Below are 23425 nucleotides of genomic sequence, written 5' to 3'. Positions count from 1 at the left end.
TGCTGATGGTTTAATCACAAGAGATTCATGTTCATCCATGTAATGAAAATTATCTAGCTGCTAGTTGTTTAATATACAGTAGTATATGGGGAAACCTGGCCACAAGATACAAGGTGTGCATTTTATTTTGTCCATTCCCTGCACCCTCATCAAAAAACCTGAATTTAGCCTAATTAATCCAACCATGAATAGACATAACAAAAGAATAAATAACATAACAAAAGAAGAAATAAATTAATTGAAGATATCAGAATGAAGACACTTTCTATTATCGTTTTAGTACAGCTCCTGAATCCTTTTCTAGCAGGTTGTCTGGGCGGATCACCTCCCTCCTGAACTACAATTGGGCCTCTGATAAAAGATCTTTTAATATTACTCTCTTCTTCAATATCAGAGGATTGTGAGGGTGCCAGGCAGGGATATTGAGTAAGAGCTAAGAGTTCCTCCCTTTCGGCTTGGCCTGGCATCAAAACTTATTAGACAGATAAATGAGAGCTCGACTTGCGTCGGAGCGGGCCTCTTTCTGTGCCCGTGTGTCATTTATTTGTCCCCTGAATACTGGCTCAATCAGATAGCGGCCAGCCTATCACGGCAGCCACCATCTTTCTGCATCTGTTGACCTGCACTGGCCCAGCCGGGACTAATGTGGGCTGCTTTGGTAGCACAAAAACAACCGTTTCCCTTTCACTTTGAAACTGCTTTTGTTCAATTTGTTCTTTTTTCCCCAGATAAAGCTCTGATCTAAAGGTCAGACTGCGTATATATGGTTCTAATACTCTCTTTGGTGTTTTCTTCCCTGATTTATCAAGGTATAGAAGCCTTGTAAACCCTTTTAACGCAAGACTTCTTTTTGTGCCTCAAGTTTTTTGACTTTCATCCTAATGTTCCAGCTTGTATGACATGTGATAAGAGGCTTAAATCACTTTTTTATTTTTTTTTAATAATTATAGCAGGCATTAGAGCTTGTCTGAAAGACTAGAAGTATAATAAGTATCCCTTCCCCTCAGCTGACCCTTTGTAAGCTACTATTCTGAGTTTGTGTGTGCTCACAGTGTGTCTTGTTCAGACCCACACTCAACTCAAAATGAAGTCCTTAAAAAAAATACATGCTTGACAAGTTTCCTGTAACCATGGTGATAGGAAGTGCTCTCTAATCACGTCTCTGTATTGTGTGTTAGGGAAGTGCACTGTTTCCTGCTGTTTTCGCTGGCTTCCTCCCATTGGTGGGTGCTCTGGATTCTGTATTTGGTCCTGGAAAGCCACACAGTTCTCAACCAGTGCTCTTGTTGTGTTCAGTTTTTCTATTTTGTGCATTAATTTTGTTAACGTATATACCGACAACAAAAACGGCATCAAATTTTGAATGAAGTAAGTAGCACTTTTTTTTTTGTAAAATTTTCTGACGAACATTAATAGAGTTGCGGTTTTAAGACGTGTTTTCTTTATGAATAGCATATATCTTTCTTATATTTGTCCACATACTTGTTACACAATTAATCTTTTTAATGTATGTTAACACATGTAAACATCTGCTTGGTTCAGTGATTTCACTTAAATAAAACACTGAGATCAATCCACTTGTTTAAAGACATTGTCTAAAAACTACTACAGTACAGCAGATTAGCAGCCATTTAATGCAATGATTTAATAACTTAAAGGTACCCTGTGGAATTTTTGACCACTAATAGTGCTATAGAGCAATGTTTTGTGTGTGGGTCCCTGTTTTGTTTGTATCACATGAACGAGGACACATATGCACGCACTCCAGCACACGGCAACAAGATACACAATTATGCTGATGGTTTCAAGCTCTTCTTTTGAATGACAGTTGCTTCGAGTAACGCACCAGGAAATGTATGCAATGTGCCAGTAAGGGCAGGGAAAAAGTAGACTGCTAGCAAGCCAGATATATTTATAATAGCAATGTATCAAATGACAAAGTGAAAGCAATGTATAATGTGAAAGGGGTGGCTCGTAATGATGAACCTACAGAGAATAATCACCTGAATCTGCAGCTCCCTTCGGCTTTAGCAAGTTTCAGCTCATTGTTTAGCTGTCCGGCCCACAACTTTACTGTTTTGGTTCTCTCTCATTGCTCTCATAGCACCGTTTTCAGCCGTAGTAGACAGCTGCTTGCAGCAAAAAAGCTCTAAAAACCTACTGTATATGAAATGGGAAACAGACAAAGTTTGAGACTAACTGGTGAGCACAGTGCAGCATTTAGCAGCTAAAGAGCCAGACATTTCTCTCAGGAGTTGGCAAAGACTAATCTCTGTAACTGCTCGATGTGTAAATAAGCAGCTGTTTGCTAACAAGTTCGCCATTAACAACTTGAAAGGTGATATGATATGTCAATGATGTGTTAACAACTTCTGTCCGCTGCCCCCAAGTGGCCAAAAACATCAGTTATTTGCAGGTTTAAACATGAAAAAGGGGCTTTTCAAATGTGTTATTAGGAAGGAAACGTACTCCACACATATGTAAGGCCTCAAGGATACGCACATTGCATTTTAATGAGAAACACTGAATGTAAATATAACATTGTTTACAGAAAAACTCCACATGGTACCTTGAGAATTTAAGATCTTGAATTGTGTAATAGATGCAAAAGACAGAGAATATAAGATGGAAAACAACAAAGGCCACATTTGTCTATATTTTATTCTTCATTTTGAAACATGCAGTGATTGAGAACTTTTTATGTTACAGAACATCCAACACTTAAATCCGTTTGAAGCCCCCTCCTTGGAGACACCTGCTCACACTTCTCGGAGTGTATTCAACATGGGGAAATAATTTACATCAAGCAACACTCTTTCCCACTGGATCAAACCTGGCAGCGATGCAGACTGGTCATCAGGTCACCAGCAGCACCTCTCTCCAGGTCCCTCCCCAGTCTGAGACTGCTGTTCTCAGGAACAGACACCCATTCCTGCTGGACACCGTCCAGCCCGTCCTGCTGCAGGCCATCATCAATCCTAAGCGGGCTATGGAGGGACCCCTCCAGACAACACAGCCCCCCAGGACCTGCAGCTCACCAGGACCTGCTGGGAAATGCTGGAACTTGGATGTGAGGGTGGCCGTGCTTCTGGTGACTCTGGCTGGAGCTGTAATCCTGCTGCTGCTGTACAGACTCTTACAGCTGAGACACAGGTGTGTACACGTCACAGAGTAATACATGACGTAACAAACCAACTTGATCCACGTCCCATGAGATCAAATCCCTCTAAAATCTATTTACTGTTTGTCTGTTCTTAAAGGAAAATGAATGTCTGATTGGCTTGCAGGGGTAGCTTTCAGGTATAACATTATGTATTGTATCGGCCTCTTGACCCAGTTGAGGCCCAAACATGGCAGCATAATATAGTACACGCAAAGTAAATCCATGCAAATTTTCCCATCTGGGTTCAAATTAGTTTGACCTTTGAGGGAACAGAGGTTCCAAACTGGAGGAAGCTATCGTAGCTTATTAGCTGTGTTGCACCATCCACTTTTATTTAACCCTCCTCTATTGGAGTATAAACTGCTCCACAAAAGACGAATGGCTTGGAGACAGTTATGAGACAGTCAACGATACAAATATGTCTTTTGAACTGTGTGAACTTATTGTTCCATTGCTACTTTCTGGTGTGACCAGGCTTTTTGAACTCTGAACACAGCCAGGCTAGCTGTCTCCCCCCGCCTCCAGTCTTTATGTTAAACTAGGATAACCATGTCCTGGCTCTGAACTTAATGCAAAGACAAGAGCTTTATATTGATAATCTCATCTCACCTGAAATGTTGAACTATTCATTTAATCTCAATAAGACTTTTACCTTAAATAAAGGAATGTGTTGTGTCCTGCAGGCTGAGGTTGGCCAGGGCGAGGCACGCTCTGGAGTACTACAGCTTCTACCACACCGCCACCTACACACTCAAACACCCTGCGCCTTGTCAGGACCAGCCAGCAAAGAACAGAACGGCTCCTGAAGCTACTCCGCCTGTCCAAATCGTAACCCTGGTGACACCCAATGTCATCACCCCACTTCCACCCCCACCGCTGCCTTCTCCACCCCCACTGCCACTCCCCCCACCTCCTGTCCTGCCTCCACCACTGCTCCACACTCCACCAACTCTCCCTCCAACACCTCCTGTCCTGGCCTTCCCTCTCCCCCTGCCTGTGATCCACACCACCCCGCCTAGCCCTCACCTGTCGTGGGGCGCCTGCTCAGACGCAGATGTGTACTCTCGGATCGGAGCTTTCAGGCCCTCTAGGCTCTCCAGACTCTCCAACCAATCGAAAGTCATCCTGTTTGAACATTCGTCTCTCTGACCTCTGACGTAGAACATGACTGGAGATGTCAATATATGAAAAGAGTGTAGTGATCACCGAAAACATGCTCTTCTGAGGGACTGATAATCATCGGGGGATGACTAAGTTTTGTTTAGAGTGCTGTACGCAATTTACTGTGTGCATGCAAGGCATCGACAAATATTTAAAATTCAAATAATGTCAGGGCTTTCCAAAACTTCAGAAATTAAAGTTTGAGTTTTGTGAGGCACTGAATTGATTTATCCACTATCCTTTAAAAAGTACCAGACTTTGTGCCAGACCTCTGCAGAAGGTCAAGCAGTCTGTTTTTTGAACATCTCAACTGTGATTATGTTCTCTCTTAATCCAGACTGGTGGAAGCACTGCATGACAGGCCCACAGTGGAAGTTTCTTTCCCTGAAGAACTTTTACATCTATTCGTCTATTCTTGTTTTGGAGGTAAATAAGAAAGTTAAACTTGGAGAAAGACTTGTTGTTGTGTGCTCGTTCCTTCACAAACTGCTCATCATTCAGAGCCTCGCAAACTCCAGGATCATCTTCAGAGTTTTATTTTCTGAATATATATTGTAAATAGTAACTTGTTGGTATTGAATTTTTTATACATACACTGTTAACACGAAGAAGTGGAGGAAACTCAAATCTTCAATGCATCAATCTCAATCAGAGGTGCATCCCTCCCAAATAAACAACTAAATATGGCATGTTAGAGAGCTATGGTGCAAGTGCTTAGGTTTAAAAAAAAAAAGAAAAAAGAAAGAAATTAGATAGAGGTAAGTGCACCCCACTTACCTCTATCTAATTTATTTTGGTGTAGTCTGAAAAAGTGGTTTTCAGTCTTCAGATGGAAGATGGGCTGCTGTCCTCCAGTGACTCTGCTGTCCTGACTTCAGTGGGGAGTTCATTCCACCACTGTGGGACCACAACAGAGAAGAGCCTTGACCAAGTGACTCTCAAAGTGACGGGAAGGCGAACTGTCCAGAGGCAAAGGAGCACAATGTTAGGGCCGGTGTGTTGGGTTTGTCCATGGCTTGGAGGTAGGAAGGAGCAGACCCTTTCCTTTCCTGTAGGCCAGCACCAGAGTCTTGAACTTGAATGTGGACTGCAAAAGGAGTCCCGTGTAGTGAATAGAGAACTGGAGTGTGGGGAAACTTGGGGAGGTTAAACACCAAATGGACAGCAGCATTCTGCCAGCAGTTGCCAGGCAACCAGCAGATACTCCAGGAAGTTACTGTTTGCAATCAAGAAATAGTCCGGTATATAACCCCATGAAAAATGACGAATTGTTGTTTTACACTTGGTTTTTGTAAGGATTAAACAAACTAGTGAGCTTAAGAGGTGCTGGGGCGGATTTTGTTACCTTTGACAGAGCTAGGCATGCTGTTTCCCCCTGTTTCCAGTCTTTGTGCTAAAGCTAAGCTAACTGTCTGCTGGCCTTATGTTAAACAGACAAATATGAGCGTGGTATCGTGGTAAGTGTTTTTCCCAAAATGTCAAACTTTTGCTTTGAGTTTAAGTTTAAGTTTAATATTGAACTCATTAATAGATGCTCTGAAATGCCTCTTGATGCGAGAATGAGACAATTTAAGTTGACCTGACAATCATATCTAATTACAATGAGTTAATGATAAAAGATGAGTTGATTAATTAAATTGGTTTTGGGATTTCACAGGGTTCACAAAGTTAACATAGTGTGAACTCTGAAAGTTGATGTGCATATTTTAACTGTGAGCAAGAGAAAAGTTTGTTTTGTTTTTCTGAAATGCTTATAATTTATATTTCTAGTATATAATGTCTTCATTTTTACACTGTAGTTACTGTAGCAGAGCCCATTGTTTCCCCAAATTCGAGGCATTTCCTGAGCTGGTTTTCCATGTCCCTCCCTGTTTCACACCATTCTCTGCATTCTCTGTGTTTCCTCTGACTCGCTCTCTGTGTCAAGCTTACTTTGCATTTTGTTCCAACAAGTCCTCCAACCCATATGACCGCATAGGTCAGGGTTGCCAGGTGTGTGTGACAAAACCAGCTCAGTGACCAAACAAAACCAGCCTAAAATCATCCCGACGGACAATAAAACTAGCCCAAAACCCAGCTCAATACCAGAACTCAAAATATGACCCTGCCAAAGCATTTACGTTGCTTTTAAATTCCAACAGCATTGCTATCATTGCCAAATGTATTGTAACATCTACAAAGTAACACCATAAATGTTTTGTGTGCCAGCATTAAAAGCAGTTTTCCCTAAACAGCTCTTTCACCTAGGTCCTAAAATGGCCTTGTGTAATTAGTTACAGTATATGATCATTAATAAAATATAGCTCTGTGAAAGTGTAGACCAGTTCACTGACACAAACTAACCTTTCACTTCCTCTTCCCTTTCCCCTCTTCCTCCCTGCCTGGACAACATGAATGTACTCTTTTTACTTCACATGTATTTACTGTAGTTACTGCAATACCTTGTTTTAACTGAAACACATTATCATGTTGCTTCACTATATTTTAATCATATACTTAGTCATGTTTCTCCCTGGGGTTTCTAGCTAGCTAGTTGTTAACTTGTTTGCTTCGCTAACAAGCAGAGCTGGGATCGAGAAGCGGGCAGAGGGCATTCGTCTTTTGTGTGTGTGTGTGTGTGTGTGTCTATGTGTATGTGGGCGTGTCCCATATCCATGCGTGTAGGTGCTGATCTGGAGTCAGTTTGGTAGGATTTGGGTATACATATATGATTTCGTTTAAAATATGGATTTTTATTTAGAGATATTATTCATGTTATTTGCATGCAAAATAGGTCTACCCAACAAGCGGACAAAAAATTCTACTGCGGGAAAAAAACCTACCTGGCAACCCTGGTTCTTACCCTCTAATACAACCCACAGGAGCGTTTCCTAAATTAACGCCCCTACCAGTGGCAGTTGAGGACAGGCTGTAATGTGAGGACGGGCTGCAAGCATACGTTACATAAGTCATGTGACATAAAACACGTGGTTAACGTTGTGAAGGTTAGGTTTAGGTAAAGATCATGGTTTGGGTTAAAATAAGTATGTTACGTAAGTTACACAACTAACGTAAGTTAGGTACATTATATAAGTCACGTAACTAACGAAAGGTAAGTTACAACTTTAAGTAAGTCAACATTGACTTGGTTTCACACAGGACAAGAGCCCCGGTCTCCTGGGTGAAAGTCCTTTGTTTGTGCCATCCATCCATCCATCCATCCATCCCACCACCTCCATAAGCGGACCGCTCTAGCTCTTTATACTACTTCACCTGACTTCCTGGTTTGCTCCCGTCATAATTACCACGACCACTAGAGTTCGCATCTTACAATAAACGTAAACATAATAATAATAATAATAAGCTGCTTGCACAGACTACCCATATGGACGTTTTTCTGGTGAGGACAGTCGCTCGCTTACAGTCTTAAATTATGACTGAAGATTTTTTTTTTTTTTAATTCAGACATGAATTTGAAATTGTTCATTTTGGCTCTCTCACACGTTCAAAATCACAGTACAACAATGAACAAAGATACAATTAGGTGCAACTACTGAATAATTTGTACCGATTATATAATAATAGTGACCAGAATAAGACATTTACAGATGAGCACAGATTGATCATCCTCTAAAGGAGCTCTGTTGACACACAGTCACACTGTCTGTTGTTGATATGATAACCTTAGCATCCACCTTGGCCCTAACAAGCTGTTAAGATGAATTTTCTTTCAATATTTAACTATGTTTTCCCAACAGGCCTCTCATTTATTATTCAACAATAGTTTGTAAATTTATGAGGGAAGCTGTTTTTGTCGATGGTTGTTTGTTGCTTTCTGCTTGCCGGGGTGAAAACCGAGACCTTGCGTGACATGCCTCTTTAGTCTTTTCTGTTTCTGAGTCTGCTAGTGAGGCCGCTGTCTCCATACTAAAAGCCAGTTAATTCAATCTGTATGTACTGCAACATTGTCTCTTAATTGGTTGTAAGCTGAGCAGGAAAGACATTTGTAACAATATACTGCTGCTGTAATTAAATTAAATGAGGGAATGTCATGCTAGGATGAATATTCTATTTTATTTTTATTTATATAGCGCCAATTCATAACAGAAGTTATCTCATTGCACTTTTCCTATAGAGCAGGTCTAGACCGTACTCTTTATGATATTAATTACAGAGACCCAACAAATCCCACCATGAGCAAACACTTGGCGACAGTGGCAAGAAAAAAACTTGCCTTTTAACAGGCAGAAACCTCGGTGCAGAACCAGACTCAATGGTGGGCGGCCATCTGCAGCTGCTGGTTGGGTTGAGAGAGCGGGAAAGAGAGAGAGCAGGAGGAAAAAGAGCATACAGTAGCACAATGCAAATTCCACATAGAATTTTAAAAGCTATAGTTAGCAGTTAAAGTAACCGCTAACAACAAGTAAAGCTATCTGTTGTTGGGAATTAGGTAGGTTAATAATTATGGGGCACCACCCTGGGATCAGGGACCAATAACCAAAATGTGAAAACATTCTCAAAAAGTAGTTGTCCACTTAGAAATGCCAATATTTAAAATACTATTTTATATTAATAGGATGGACAGTGAAGGATGAATCCGAGCACTGACCATCACAACCAGCTGTTATGACAACACATAGAGAAATAACCACAGGCAAATTCTCTTCAAAAGATACAATAGAGTTTATTTAACTTTAGCATACCGATCAATAATCAATAACTTCAGCCAATAAACCACTATTATCTACTCTAAGCACAATAAAAGCATACGACAATCAACAAACATGGGATGCAGGTGTGTGTGTGTGTGTGTGTGTGTGTGTGACAATAGAGGGGGAAAGTGAGGAAGATGGTAGACGTGACGTGGGCGGCTCGTCACGCGATGATCCAAAATGGCAGACAGACCTGGGAAACTTCAAACAAAGGGGCGAGAACCAAAATGGAGGATGCGCTCTACTCGTGCTCACCAAAATGAGGAGGGTGGAGCACAGCTGAGTTAGGATACCACGCAACCTGTGGGTTTGAGATGTATACGTGTGTGTGCATGCGTGTAAGGCGTGTAGGTGTGTGTGTGTGTGTGTGTGTGTAGGTTAGTAAAGGAAAAGAGAGAGAGAGAGAAAAAGGCACAGATGATCCTAAATGCTGCGGCAAGACACACTTGTATTCGACAGTCGTGTTACTGGACTTTGGTCTTGATGAAGCAGCAGTTATTGGCTCTGCACGCAGTGGCGGAAAAACTAACACAAGTAAAGACCCATGGCGTGGGACCAATACAAACAATGGAACGTGCTAGGCATGGGAACACACAGCAGTAAACAGGACACAGGGGTCCGTTATTTCCCCCAGCAAAGCAAAAATCACAACAATTAAGCTCAGGTTACAATAAAACATAGATATAAACCTATCTCTGCCCAGACACAAGCCTCGTACTTGAGATCGCTTTTGATAGTGATTTAATGCGTCCGTTTGGGTTATCCAGCAGAATCTTCTCAGGCTCGGATACTGACGGCGGGCGGGGTACAGCGCTGTCAGCGGGTTCAACGGCAAAGCTGATCCTCAGGCGGCAGCGGGGAACAGCTGGGCCGACTTAGAAGAGAGCAGGCCGTAGTGGTTATCCTTCTCTCTGTGAAGAAAATCCTCTCCGCGAAATCCGTATCTTCCTTCTGCAGGTATGAGACCGTTATGTGGTGTATAACAATCTCCTTCAGGATCCAAAAATGTGTTCAGCAAACACAAAAACAGTCTGTTTCTCGTCCAGCGAGTAAGACCTTCAAGTTGGGAAAATTAAAGTTTGTTGATTTCAGATCACCCCCTGTAGCGACCAGAGTCACAGTGGAAAGGAAATGAGCGAATGGTGCCCTCGGAATTTTTTAGGCTTGATGACACCGTGGTCGCAGCGCGGGAGCTTCCTGCACTCCTGTGGCGGCTAGTCCAGTAGGAATCCAGATTTAAAAATCACACTGTGATTTAACCGAACTCAGGGATCTGGCGCTGTTTCTTTGCTTCAGGCTTTCATTTTTACATGTAGGCCCTTCTTTTGTTTCCCATGTGGTGAGGTCCAACACTGTCCATCAAGAAACTCCGTAAATCACCGAAAGTTGAGGCAGAGCAGCCGGAGGACATCAGAGGGAAAACCAGAAAATATTTTCTCCATAAAATATGATCCAGTTTCTCCAAAATCATTGATTAAAATTATAAAGTTGTGTTTTTGTACTGTAATCAGTGAGGCCTGGCCCCCAGAAACACTGTGCTCCGGCGGTGTCTATCGTTTTTCCAACCTAATTCTTGTCTCATTTGTGGTCTGATAAACAGTAAATTCATCAAATTCAGTGCCCCATATTGCTATTTTCCAAGCTAAGTTACAGTAGCTGTCATATGCAATGGAGCACACTGGCAAGTTGCTGCCCCTAGTCAGGCTAACGGAAGTTGGCCAATCAGAAGAAAGTGGGCTTTTAGGGTGGGGCCTTAAAGAGACAGGCACTAAAACGGAGTGTTCAGACAGATGGTGAATAGAGGTGCTGCAGCAAAGGACATGGAATGAGAAAAATAATGTTTTTTGAACGTTAAAGGAGCAGTGTGTAGGATTTAGTGGCACCTAATGGTGAAATTGCAGTTTGCAACCTACTGTATACCACTCGCCTCACCCTTCCCTTCAAAGTGTCACCGGTCTAACTGGGTTTAAAGCATGTAAACATTTTCTAGTAGACACCCAAAATAAAAGTATGAACCCGTCTTATGAACCGTCTTTTCACGCTGGGATGTCTCTCAGCAAGAGGAATAATCTTGATGAAGTGGAAATAGCGCAACCCATCCTGCTTTGTAAAAGTCATTAGTTTGAGGACTATCTTGATCTGTTAAACATGGAGAGAGCAGCCATTTTCCCCAGTGATTTTGATAAAGGCCTGGACAGCCGTTATGGAAACACACTATGTAACTTTGCCTTCACGGTATTATCCCATCACTTCTGTATGTACCGCTCTTTCTTATTGTGTCCTTGTTTGTTTGTCTGTTTGTAATATTTTGTCTTGTAAGTAAACAAACAAAATCTTAATAGCAAAACGGTTAACCTCATGGAGCCCAGCTTTTTGTTCCCAGATAGGTGAGTCCTCACAATGTCAGTGTGTGAGCAAAATAGTTTTTATTAGTCCCCACAACATGATTAGCAGTAATAAAAGCTATTTAAAAAAAAGAAACGACTACAGTTGCATCATTCATTGCCTGCTGGTGGCACTAGTGTAGATTGTAGCAGATATTACTTTGTTTTCCTGTAGGTGGCGACATCAGCACATGTAAATCTGGAGATGCAAATGTTGTGTGATATTAGCTGAGCTTGTTTCAGTGCTTCACATTAATTACACTGTGTCCCCTTGTTCCTGAAATTAATCTAAACACACTTTTGTGTGGAACAGCCTTGACTGCTGGATCATAAATCTGACACTGACTCCTTTTAAATGACTGTTTGTCCCAGAAGCCCTTGACTCAAAGTGCAGATTCTTGGTAATTGCATCTGTCCTCTTCTCATTTTCTAATCGCTGCAGTCACAGTGAGAGGAAACGATCATTGTTCTCGTTGCTTTTAGTGTCATCACCTCTGCTTGATAGCAAAGCAAGTCCTTTGCTTGTAGAATTGAGGGATGCAAGTGTACAATTAGCATTGGTCATTTTGAGTCTGCATGTCACAAAAGATCAAAACAGATTAGATGAGGAAAACTAACTTGTTCAAACTTTGGTCCTCTGGAACAAAACTATTATTATTATTATTATAATTATTATAATTTAAGTATTATTCTTAACAGTCAAGTCTTGCGCTCATTGAGAACATTGGGAAGGTGGAGGTTAAACATTTCCTGACGACTTCAGTTAAAAACAGAATATTTAATTATGTTGACTCTTGAGTTGGAACAAACCTGACGAACATGTAAAAGAGCTGCTTCTGTTACAGATACAGTTTTAATGTTAAACATCAATAGATGAGGTCAACCTACACCTTATGTTTTATATTTCTTCATCATTTTTATTATTATTTTTTATTATATTTTATATTAATCAATTCTTGTATAAGAAAAAGCAGAAGTTGGTGTATGGGACTGTGCGCAAACCCATCAGGGCTGCTTTGTATGCAGGCTCTGCAGGGGACAGATTTTGTCTCATGGGCACTTGTGTATATGCAGAGGGAGGAGGACGTCCCTCTCATACAAATGAAGAAATGCATAGGAGAATTTTGAGGGTCGCATTCCAAAAGGCTGTATAACAATTTCAAGAAGAAAATGGGGTTTAAAAAAATATTATTGTTATATTATAGAGACCATTTTATTATTAAACATCAGTGATGTTTAGACTGTGAGATTGTTTTTGTACTTTATAAATAAAGAAATACATATTGATAGTTGGAGTTTTGATCAGTTGCATAATATTCAGTCAACTAGAGGCTCCAAGAAGTGTGTTCCCACCAAGCAGTCCAGGATGTCTTGCTGCTCTTTAGTACATGGTAGCCTGGTTCCACAGTATGAGTATGTGCTGTGCATCTGTATTAGGGAAAATGAAGCTTATGGACAGCTGTTTGTCTGGTTGACAACCCTGACAAATCCCTCTCAAAAATATGTTTTGAGAGGGACATAATGCCACCTGAATTGCTTATTCTGAATAACAAACATCTCTGCAAAGTCAAAAAAGTTACTGCAAAAAATTAGCTTTTCCCTAAAATATCCATTCGTAGCAACTGAAGGACTGTGTTTACATCGGTGATACTCAAACCAGTCAGTGGACACTGTTTCGGAAGGGAAGATGAAAACCATATTATCTTCACTATCTTGTTATTGCTGTTTACATTCCCCCCAAAGCAAATTTAAAAAATGCACTGCAGAACATATATATGTATATAAATAACTGTATATTGTTTTATTTTATTTATTTTACATGTTACCCTATCCTAATATAAATTTAATTATCTGTTATGTTCTATGTGTGTAGGGACTACAAATGTGTTGTAAAATGGACCTGCTAACACGAAAAAATCTCTCTGTCATACACCAAAGGGTGTACATGGTAACAGTCCTCTACCAGTAATGCTGGTCCAAACTCAGAGTGATGGAATCAGGCTGCAGCTGAGAGAAAATTACCACTTTCACTCCAGGAAGCTTGTTGTGTTGACGAGAAGACGGTCTTGTTATGGTACAGCTGTACCATTCCTGGTGTCTCTGTCTGTTTGTCCCCTGTTGGTTCCCGTCCTGTGTATGTCTGTGTGTGTGTGTGTGTGTGTGTGTGTGTGTGTGTGTGTGTGTGTGTGTGTGCGCGCTGCGGGGGGCGGCCTCCGGTGAACTTCCAATCAGAGACTGACACACCTGCTACCCATCTGCTGCTGCTTACCTGCTTGCCATCCACCAATCAACACCTGGCAGTATATCTACCCGGCTTTTCTCACCAGCCTTTGCCAGATTGGCTGTTTACCCAAGTGGTGTGATGCTTTGGACTCTGACGTACCATTCTAGAAGACTTACCTTCATGTTATCTGAACCCCTGATTAACTCTCTGACTCCCTGTGTTCAGGTTCCTCTCACCTGCCTCCAAGTTACTCACTGGATTTCCACGAGATCTCACCACGGCTCCCCCCCGCTGCTCCACCTGAGCCCACAGTCCTCGCTCTGCCTGCCTGCTCTCACCAGTCCCTCGCCAGCCCGCTGTCTTCACCCAGCCCCCCGGCTCACAGCGATTACCTCCACACTCTGGTTCCTCCTTGTGTTTTTACAATAAAGTGAAACTAATATTTCAACTCCCTCTGTGCTAGTCGTGCTTTTGGGTCCAGCCACGGTGTACCACAACAGGTGTGTGTGAGAATTTTCTGTCTTATATCACAGCTAAACTCTGATCCAGCAATATTAGAGGGTGACTTAACATGCCGCTCCATCTGTGATGTGCTTTGCAAGAGATGTGTAAGTTTAGTGGGTGACTTGCAAACCTAAAAATGAATCGACCTCATCGGACGGATCAGGAAGAGAAACTTCAGATTTGGTTTTGGCACTGCACGGGTTTCACCTTGTACTGCAGATATTGTCTCCTCGGCCGAGCTTCATTAAACATTGCTGTGTAAGACATCCTGAGTTTCCTGAAACCTTCTTAATCATCAGAGTCAACTAGCTCAAAGAATTTCCATCAAATTGTGTCACGAACAGGATCCCAATAAAACTGGTAAGTGCAAAACTTATTTTGCCTTATGTTTGTTTTGACAGGATTATTAAAATTTTGTGAAAATTACAATTCGGCAGTTAATTATCTAAGCTCTGAATCTGTCAGAGTTCAGTGACCAGGGACATTTTCCTGATAGAGCCAATTTTCAACTTAAATAAGCTGACAAATTAAAAAAAACCCAAAGTGGGCGCAACAAGGTCTAACTCGATGAGCCTTTAAGTAAATAAGGTCTGAAAAATAAAGTACGAAGGTCAGCGTTTGGGCAAAAATAGACGGAAAAGTGTGATGTGGTTTCTGATCCCCGTAGTGCCACTGCGGTGGGACAACTGTTTGTGGTTGTGCTTGACACAGATAAGACCCTCTGTGAGGTTAACGTTCTGCGATAGGTCAAACTAAGGGCTTATCCTAGTTAATCCAAGACCAGTTGTGAGTCTAGTGTCCCAGAGGCAGAGCAGGCTCCGTTTGCTTCTGGCTTCAGAGACCTGTACATTGATTTTTGATTTGTGTATTCACAGGATGAAATACTTTGGGTTTTCACTTATTAAGCCGTCAAATTTATCAACGCTGACGTAGGGTAAGAATAAGAGGAGTCTGGAAACTTTTGATGCTGCTGCAATGTTTATTGAATGTGTGTGTTTAACGTTTTAATGTGCATGCTGTAAATATGGGTAACAATCAGTCCACAGCAGAGGCTAAAAATAAACCTGTAACTATTTCACCAGAAAGTAAAGAATGAAATATGAAAAACTTACCAAAAATGATAAAAGTCAAATTGTAAAGCAGACAGGTCATTGCCATTACCAAACAGGCAGCAACACAATGACAGGATCATAGTGTCCCCGATCGGATGCTTGGAAGAGACAGAAAGTAAAAAGGTCCTAGTTTAACATGATATTGTCATAGTTTGAGGTTTTGTCCTGTTTCCCGTTTTATTTTGTAGTATTCTCCTACCCTTGTGTGTCTTGTAGTTTTACTTCCTGTCTTTGTTTGCTTTCCCTCCAGTTTTGATTGTTGGCCCCTCCTTGATTGTTTGCATCTGTGTCTCGTTGTCTCACCTACCTTAGTGTATTTAGTCCGGGTCTTTGGTCCTGTCATGTGTGTGTTTCGTTGTACCTATGTTAAGTGGCCAGGCAGTTGTTTCTGGTGAGTGCTGTTGGAGTGCTTTGGCTTCCTTGGACCGTGTCTGGATTCTGGACTTTGAACTTTGCTGCTCCCTGTCGGATTTGTTTAGCTTTGTTGGACTTATTTCCTGGTTTCGACCACTGCGTTTTCTATTACCTGGACCTGTATCTGCCTACCTCCCTGTGACCTGTCTGTCTGCCTGTACCTGCCTGTAAGCTACATCACCAAATAAATAACTGAAGTCATCCGGCTACCTCATCCACATACCGCTTCCTGGTCTTCTGCATTTGGGTTCTCATACTGTGCTACATATAACAGATATTGCCGCTGATGTTTTCTTGCAGAACAAAGAGGAAAGTGTTTTGTTGTGCCGCTCACTGTGCAGAGTAAAATGTCAACAAGTACTGCGTTGCCCAGAAAAGTGGTGTGTGTGTGTGTGTACTGTACAGCTCTCCACTTTTGTACCTGAGTAGTAGTAAACAGAAAACTGGAGGGGAGACGTGAGTGTACAGGAAGAGACTGGCTAAAATCTGTTAGGTTAGTGACACTACTATAGTAGTGTTACTGTCATGGAAAAAAAACCATTCCAACGAACAGATGTACACTCATAACTCTGAGGAAAATAATTGACTAAAACTATTGGCAAGCATCTCAAAGGTCATTCTGACTGACACTTTATTTATTTATTTATTTATTTTATTTTTTAGCAAACATTACTCAAACAGGCGTAAATAGTGCTTTTGTTGTGAATTATTTTCAGCAATGGATCGATACGCATTTGGTTCTCTAGCAGTGTGGCTCATTGATGTGTTTTTAATAGTTTTTGGACAACAATGGACCTCTGGAGGAATAAGATATATCAGCCGTTGGCCACATGCCATACTTGTTTAATAGGATCAATTCATTGATTTTTGGAAAATAAAGACTATTGTCAGCCTTATCCTTTTAAAGCCACTGAAACCCAAATCCACAATAGACTTCTAACTATTTCATTTATGGTCTTATGTACATAGTAGTAAGCATCTTGTAAACTTTCTTGATATTGGGTTTGAATTGAGCGTGGTTATGCTCTGATATTTATTACAAAAATCATGTAATTAATTCTGCGAAACAACCAAAAAATCCACGTCAGTTTTCCTACCTTAACAGTTGCAACAAAACCTCTCGGCTCCCGTTCAGTCTGCCTCTTAGAGTCTGAGTCTGGCAGAGGCCCTGGGGCCATCACATTATGAACGTTTATTTTCGCTCAGATTTTTGTGGATGATTAATGAGACGCTGAACTTTGCTATCATATATGCATGTTTACTATTTCAAGCCAACTTTCCAGTGGCTTTAATACCGTTGGATACAGCATTTCAGTGATCACTTAACAGTCTACGTGATCGTAAACTCAGACAAATCTCAGATAATGGTGGAATCAAAGTGCAGTCCAAATTTAAACTTAACTTTGAACAATACAACTATAGACTTCTAACAAGGTCCAGACAGTCAGATTTAAGAGGCAGATGGAAGATGTCATGGATTGATTCATGCTTAATGGCCCTAAATGAGGACGTCTGGATATTGCTCTGATACACGCTTCCCTGTTTTCAAATGATGCTGTGCTTTCAGCATCTTAAAATGTTTTAATGTGATTTTAACATTCAGAGTTTCATATTACTATGAAATTATTATTCCTTTGTATGCATTCATGTCTGCTACAAAGTCCAACAAGACCACAACTTTAAAGCCCCACTAGATTCCCCTACAGGCTGCAATAGATATGATACCTATGATATAAAAGTGTTGGGCAAATCTTAGAGGCAATTGCTTATCAGAAATTTGCCCGGGACGGCGCAACATGAGGCAAAGACACATCCGCACGAGATGAAAATGTTTCATATTAAGCTAAACATCTTAGCTCCTCCCGAGGCTTTATAACTCCAATTCACAAAATTACAAAAATAGAGAGAGTAAAAACGAGAGAAACTGGAGGGAACAAAAACAAACTGAATTGGAGTTCTGAGATCAGTCCGAGCTGTCACATAAAGACACACACACTCCACACGCTGTCAGTGCATACAGTGTCAACAACTATAACTCACATAGTTGACACCCATAAGTGGAAGCTGGTGTATAAACACATAATGAATCACAATGAAACAGTTGTAAAAATATAAATTGTTGACAAATACTGTACATTAATAAACGCTTAAAAATGTCCTTATATCGACTTACAACTACATTACAGTGTGTTATAAATCATCTATTAAATGGTTATTTAATGTTTATAAATGCTAAATAGTAGGACTTTAAGTAAAGTGTTACCAATCTACCATTAGAGTTTGAAGTCCTCTGATTTCTGTATTTTTTTATTAAATCAGCAAAATAAGATAAATGAGATCAGAAAATAATCACATTTTGAAAATCTGCTTGACTTTGCATTTCTTCTGCCTTTTCATTTGCAAGTGGAATCCGCTGACACATCCAGACCAAATGATGAAGTTGTTCAGTTAACTTTTATCTTCTTGCGCTTAAATCAGCTCGAGAAGAGAAGGAACACCTGCAGAAGGTATCAAACAGCAAGACAACAAACAATGAGCCTCTGTTTGATGTCCCACTCAAAATGACTGACTGTGAAACCGAACAAAGTGACGGCACGGACACCTGCTACGGGTTCAGTAGGATCGGGTTTAGGGAGCCATAAACAGATTGGGCTTCAAGATTTTACAGAGGACTGGAGAGAGCTTGTGAATAAACAAAACAGTGAACAATAGATCACCAAGAGATAGTAACAGCAAATAACTCTCCCCTAAAACCATTTTTTACATTTCTGTTTGTGTATGGATTAAACAAATGAGATTTAACCTGGAAATTAGTTAGATTTGGAGGTGTAGTTTTCAGCTTTGGACAGAGCCAGGCTAGTTTCCCTCTGCTTTCAGTCTTTATGTTTAAGTCTTTAAGTTAATGTCCTGACCCAACACAACACAAACACACAAGGCACCAGACAGAAGTCTAGAAAACTTTGCCCAGCCCTCAAGTTGATGAAGTTAATTTAATAAAGACGTACACACAATCAGTCGTGACTTCATTATTGTTGGAGGAGCCCAGTGAAACATCACAACCTCACAGCAGAGGTTTCATTTGTTTGCTTATATCTCCAGGAGAGACACTTGTGCATGACCAGGAATCCATGTTTTACATGATCCCGTCAACCTAAGTTACAAGTTACACTTTCAAAACTGCCTAACTTTCGCTGAGTTGACTGAGTTCATGTTAAATCCTAAAGTAGCAAAGTATGAATTATATTGAACGTTAAAATGATAATGGAGCACTCTTGACATCTGCGTTGCCTTTTTGTGGCACTGACCTACTGTATACAGTGACCTAAATCAAAGTATTGTGAGTAGATAATGATAATGCATTGCTAAGTCATGACAAAACTTAAAGCGGGACAATGTAACATTTGAGAGAAGAAATAGCAGATTCTTCCTCTTACAAATAAAAAGCTGAATTTACAAGTAACACAATGCATCTTTGCTAATTTCGATACACTCATTGGTTTTGCTGCTGGAGCCTCACTTCGACTATGACCAGTTGGTTACGGTGGCTAATGTTAGCTAATGTTAGCAGACTTTAAGTAAATATTACTATGTATCTACATTACTAAATAACTGGCTTTATGACCCTTCTCCACTTGTGCTACTGTTACAATTGCTTAGCAAAACAGTCGTTTAGCTTTTAGCATAATACCATAATCGTCACTTGTAGCCACAGTGGCCACTGTTAGCCAAAGTTACATAGTCTCACTTTGAAGTCTAAGCCCCTAGTAGTGGTCCTTAGAGGCTGTAATGTTCATCACATCCCCATAAAGAAAGGCTTGGAGGGAACGAACAATAGCTACATCTTTAGCTTTTCTGAGAATAGCTAAAGATTTATGCCTTACCAGTAGTGGGGCTAACAGTGTGAGCTTAGTCCTCACGGCGTCGCTAGAGGAAAAATCATGGGGTCATTCAAATCAAAAGGGTCTAAACTGAAGAGCAGACATGTGATTGGGAAATTTAAAACAAAAAACTGTTTGAAAGAAATCCAATAAAGCATTCAGTTTTGAAAATGACATAGTTCTCACCTTTAAGCCTCTATGCGTAGGGTTTAAATTTCCCATGGATCCCGAGACTCCTGACACTGTGCTGAATGGCCTGAAAGCAACACAGACTGCACCGAATTTCATTGGGACTGTCTCATTTTTCTCCCAACGAAAACTCATGGCATCAGAATAATTTGAAAGATACTGCAATCACATATAAATTCTAGGTAGAGGCTTTCAAAAATTTATTAATATAATATTCATTTATTCACTTTTTCTTTTTTGACTGTAACTCTGCAACAGAACACAGAGGATCTGCACCACTGCTTTAAATGCTATAATGTTCATAAATATATATATATATATATATATATATATATATATATATATATATATATATATATATATATATATATATATATATATATATATATATATATATATATATATATATATATATATATATATATATATATATATATGTACCATTTAAAAATAAAAGGCTGTTTCATTTTATATAAAGAGAATCAGCTGCAGCTCCTATTCTGCTGTTTTTTCTCTAAGCTTGTTAACAACAAGAGTTCCGAGAAGAAATCCAAAAAAGACGAGGCGGGTTCATTCTCTCTTTGGGTCCTGCGAGGCTGTGAAAGCCCGTAACGTAATTCCTCTGACAGCAGAACGCCACCGGCGCTCCTGCAGGGGAAACATGACTGAACAGTTCAAGAGCGTACCGATGAAATTTAATCCACACTCTTCACCTCCTCCAATATGCAGGCTGATTTACAGCCAAGTGCACTCAGCGACAACAAACCTGGAGAACACACAAACATCTTCAATGATACATTCAAACAGTTTTACAGTATTTTAGTGGTTTTAGTATCGTCCTGCACATTTTCAAGTGACTTTGAATTTGACTCCTATCAGGGAAAAGGTCAGCAGGTCATGTTTTTTTCTCAAGCTGTTGTTTTCGAGAAATGATCTTCTGAGATGTCTCCTGTCAAAAAGACAATGGCAAATTTGACTGACAAAGCCTGTTGTTTTGGAAGGAATAAAACTTCAGGATTTGGACATTGAAGAGACAGCATACCAGTCGTGTTGTGGAGGAAATGCATCACTGCAGATCTTGCTTTTATTTTTATTTTTTTGTCTCGATGTTGACAGCACACACTAATATGGTGCCATAATACAGAAAAAAAAAGTGTTTGGATCGACAATAAACACAAAATGCAAGACTGAAAATGTCTTTATTACTATATTACTATATTATTACTGTGATATTTAAGGATTTACAGAGTTTCAGAGGTGTGAACAGACAGTGCTCGGCTCAGTGCTCACTAATACTTTACTATACTGTTTGGTAGCTTATATTACAGCAAAGCCACATATTTTATGAGCACTTTGCTTTTCAGGAAAACACTTAAAAGGGATGATTCAGTATGCCATTTCCATAAAGTTGGTTGACATGCAAGAGGCACATTTTAAAAATAATAGTCAAAATCGAAGAGACTTTTAGTCCCTAGTATGGGTCAAGCTCCAAAACTCCTACGCTTCCCATAATGCAGCTCAATGGCATCTTTTCGTTAGACCCTCCCTGCCTGGTAACACGTCTTTCAAACTCCAAACTCCCACTTTGTAACACGGGCTTTCTGTTATAAATGTGTTGTTGCGAAGCCCAAGCTGAGATCACCTTGATGACATCACTATGACATCATCAGGATTAATTGCTCAGACTTGACATGCCTCCTCCAGAAACCACACAAGACATCATACAACTGCCAAGTCTGTAAGTTCATCCCTTACTGTCAAAATATGCGTTTTTTTTTTTTAAAACAAAAAACTAATGAATAAAAATCTAACTCAAGATCCATTTACTATCTTTTTCTGGAGCTTTCATCTGCATGTCACAGTCTTCCTCAACAGATAGAGTTTGCTCCATTTTCACAGAGTTGGTTCAGTTGTTATCACGTGACTTAAGTATAGACATGATAACAGGTGGTTGTATATGGAAGGGGAGTCTCTGTTCAGACGGACAGTCTCCGGTGTTGGATGTGAATGTCCTTGATCTTTCTCCGGTCCTCCGCTGACTCCCGGTCGATGACCTTTGATCTCTTCCCAGTCGATGCTGTGACTGGTTTTTGGCTGGTGTTCACAGACAGCTGGTGTTCAGACAGTCTTTTGTCCAGGGTCCTTGCTGTTTCACCGATTTGTTGGGGGTTTTTTGGGGGGGTTTTTTTTTAGGCAACTTTGTTTGGCAAAGTCAAGCCACAGATCACATTTAGACTCAGGGGTAAACAACAAGGCAAATAAGAAATAGGCATATTATCAAAAAATAAGCACAATAAAAGAGGAAAAATAAACAAATAAAAAGATAAATAAAAAGTTAAGGAAATAGATCAAACACAATCTATGTGGTGCCTCAATTCATATATAAATACAATAAACTTTAAATGTTTTTGTGAATGTACATTTATGGTTGTGGTATTTGGCAAGAATAAAAATTTGATTCACTATCTAACAAAATCCTTTATGATCATTCTGAAAATCGTGATCGTGACAAAACACCTTTAAAGGCAAACAGAAAATCAGTTTAGATGTAGGATGAAATAGCGTTGTTGATATCCAACCAAAATTTCGGTGTTGTTGCAAAACAAAACTAAGTGGAGGACTGTCTCTGAGCATTCATCACAGAAAGAACAGCTATGTGTTGATGTCTTTTTTTAGTCTCTGGAGGTAGCGTTTTGCTGGAGAGAGTTTGTGGAGCACCTTGAAAGAAAATTCCATCACCTTATTTGTTTATAGATATTTAAGTGAGTCCAAACTTGCTTCTAGGGTATTCCCTGTACAAATCCATTCCGATAGGGCACTGCACTTAGTAACAGTGTCTTTCTGATACAAAGCTCTTATTTTTCTGTTAGTATTCTTATGATCATACGGGGGAAAAAACTCACTTACAAGAGCTACAAGACATTTCCATAGATCTGTCAAAAGGACAGAGTCAGAGTCATCGTTAAAAAGCCAAAGGACACCTGCAGGAATGACATCCAGTACAATTGCAAACTACCTTGGAGTTATAAGAATTTGGTAAAAATCTGTATATTTCAAAAGGCCTTCAGAGTTTTGAAGTTGGGTGACTAATAAAATGTTATTCTTACCAGAAACTTTTCTTTTGGCACAAAATGGCCCTGTTCCAAATAAAGTATTTACGAGGAGAAAGAACATGTTTGTAAATGAGAAACCATGCTAAGCTTACTGTATAGTAGCAGTTGCTGTGTGACACTGTGAGCCAAAAAGAAAAAAAAAGAATAAAAACTACACCTGCTTATTGTCTGAGGTAGCTGCCAGCTGTGGGCCCCTCATACACACCTCTGTATTCCTGTGTCGCAGCAGGCCTTTGATCAGGTAATTGCCCCTGGAGTTTGCATCCCCCATATGTCGCTATGGTGACCACCTCTCCAGCAGCAATCTGTGTGCCCCCTTCACAGCCTTTTTAAGACGGACTTATATGTTATGAGGCTGTGAGTGATGGAGGAAAAGGGCAGCGAGGCGCTACAAGAAAGACCCCGACCACTTCCACTTCAACAGCAACCTTTTTTATGACCGTTCATGTCTGGTGACGAATGTGCGCGTATGTGTGTTTCCTTTTTGTCTCCCTTTCTGTGAGACTGTCCGTCTGTTTGCCTGCCTGCCCACCACATCCGAGAGACCCTCTCCATTCAGTCAGTGTCACCCCCTGCAAAGACCAAGTGCTTT

The 23425-nt window shown here is 40.4% G+C and overlaps 1 protein-coding gene across 1 annotated transcript; it reads left to right on the top strand.

The window, feature by feature from the left end:
- Positions 1 to 1215: 1215 nt before the first annotated feature.
- LOC122865496 (inverted formin-2) lies at positions 1216 to 6637 on the top strand. Its single transcript, XM_044173999.1, has 3 exons — positions 1216 to 1368; positions 2710 to 3153; positions 3847 to 6637. Exons 2-3 carry the CDS (start codon positions 2843 to 2845, stop codon positions 4310 to 4312), a joined length of 777 nt encoding a protein of 258 aa, XP_044029934.1. The 5' UTR covers positions 1216 to 1368; positions 2710 to 2842; the 3' UTR covers positions 4313 to 6637.
- Positions 6638 to 23425: the final 16788 nt, after the last annotated feature.

The sequence above is a fragment of the Siniperca chuatsi genome, linkage group LG18 (assembly GCF_020085105.1).
Source record: "Siniperca chuatsi isolate FFG_IHB_CAS linkage group LG18, ASM2008510v1, whole genome shotgun sequence".
Lineage (NCBI taxonomy): Eukaryota > Metazoa > Chordata > Actinopteri > Centrarchiformes > Sinipercidae > Siniperca > Siniperca chuatsi.
The sequence above is the reverse complement of the archived record's forward strand: the minus strand, read 5'-3'. Positions and strand labels throughout refer to the sequence as shown.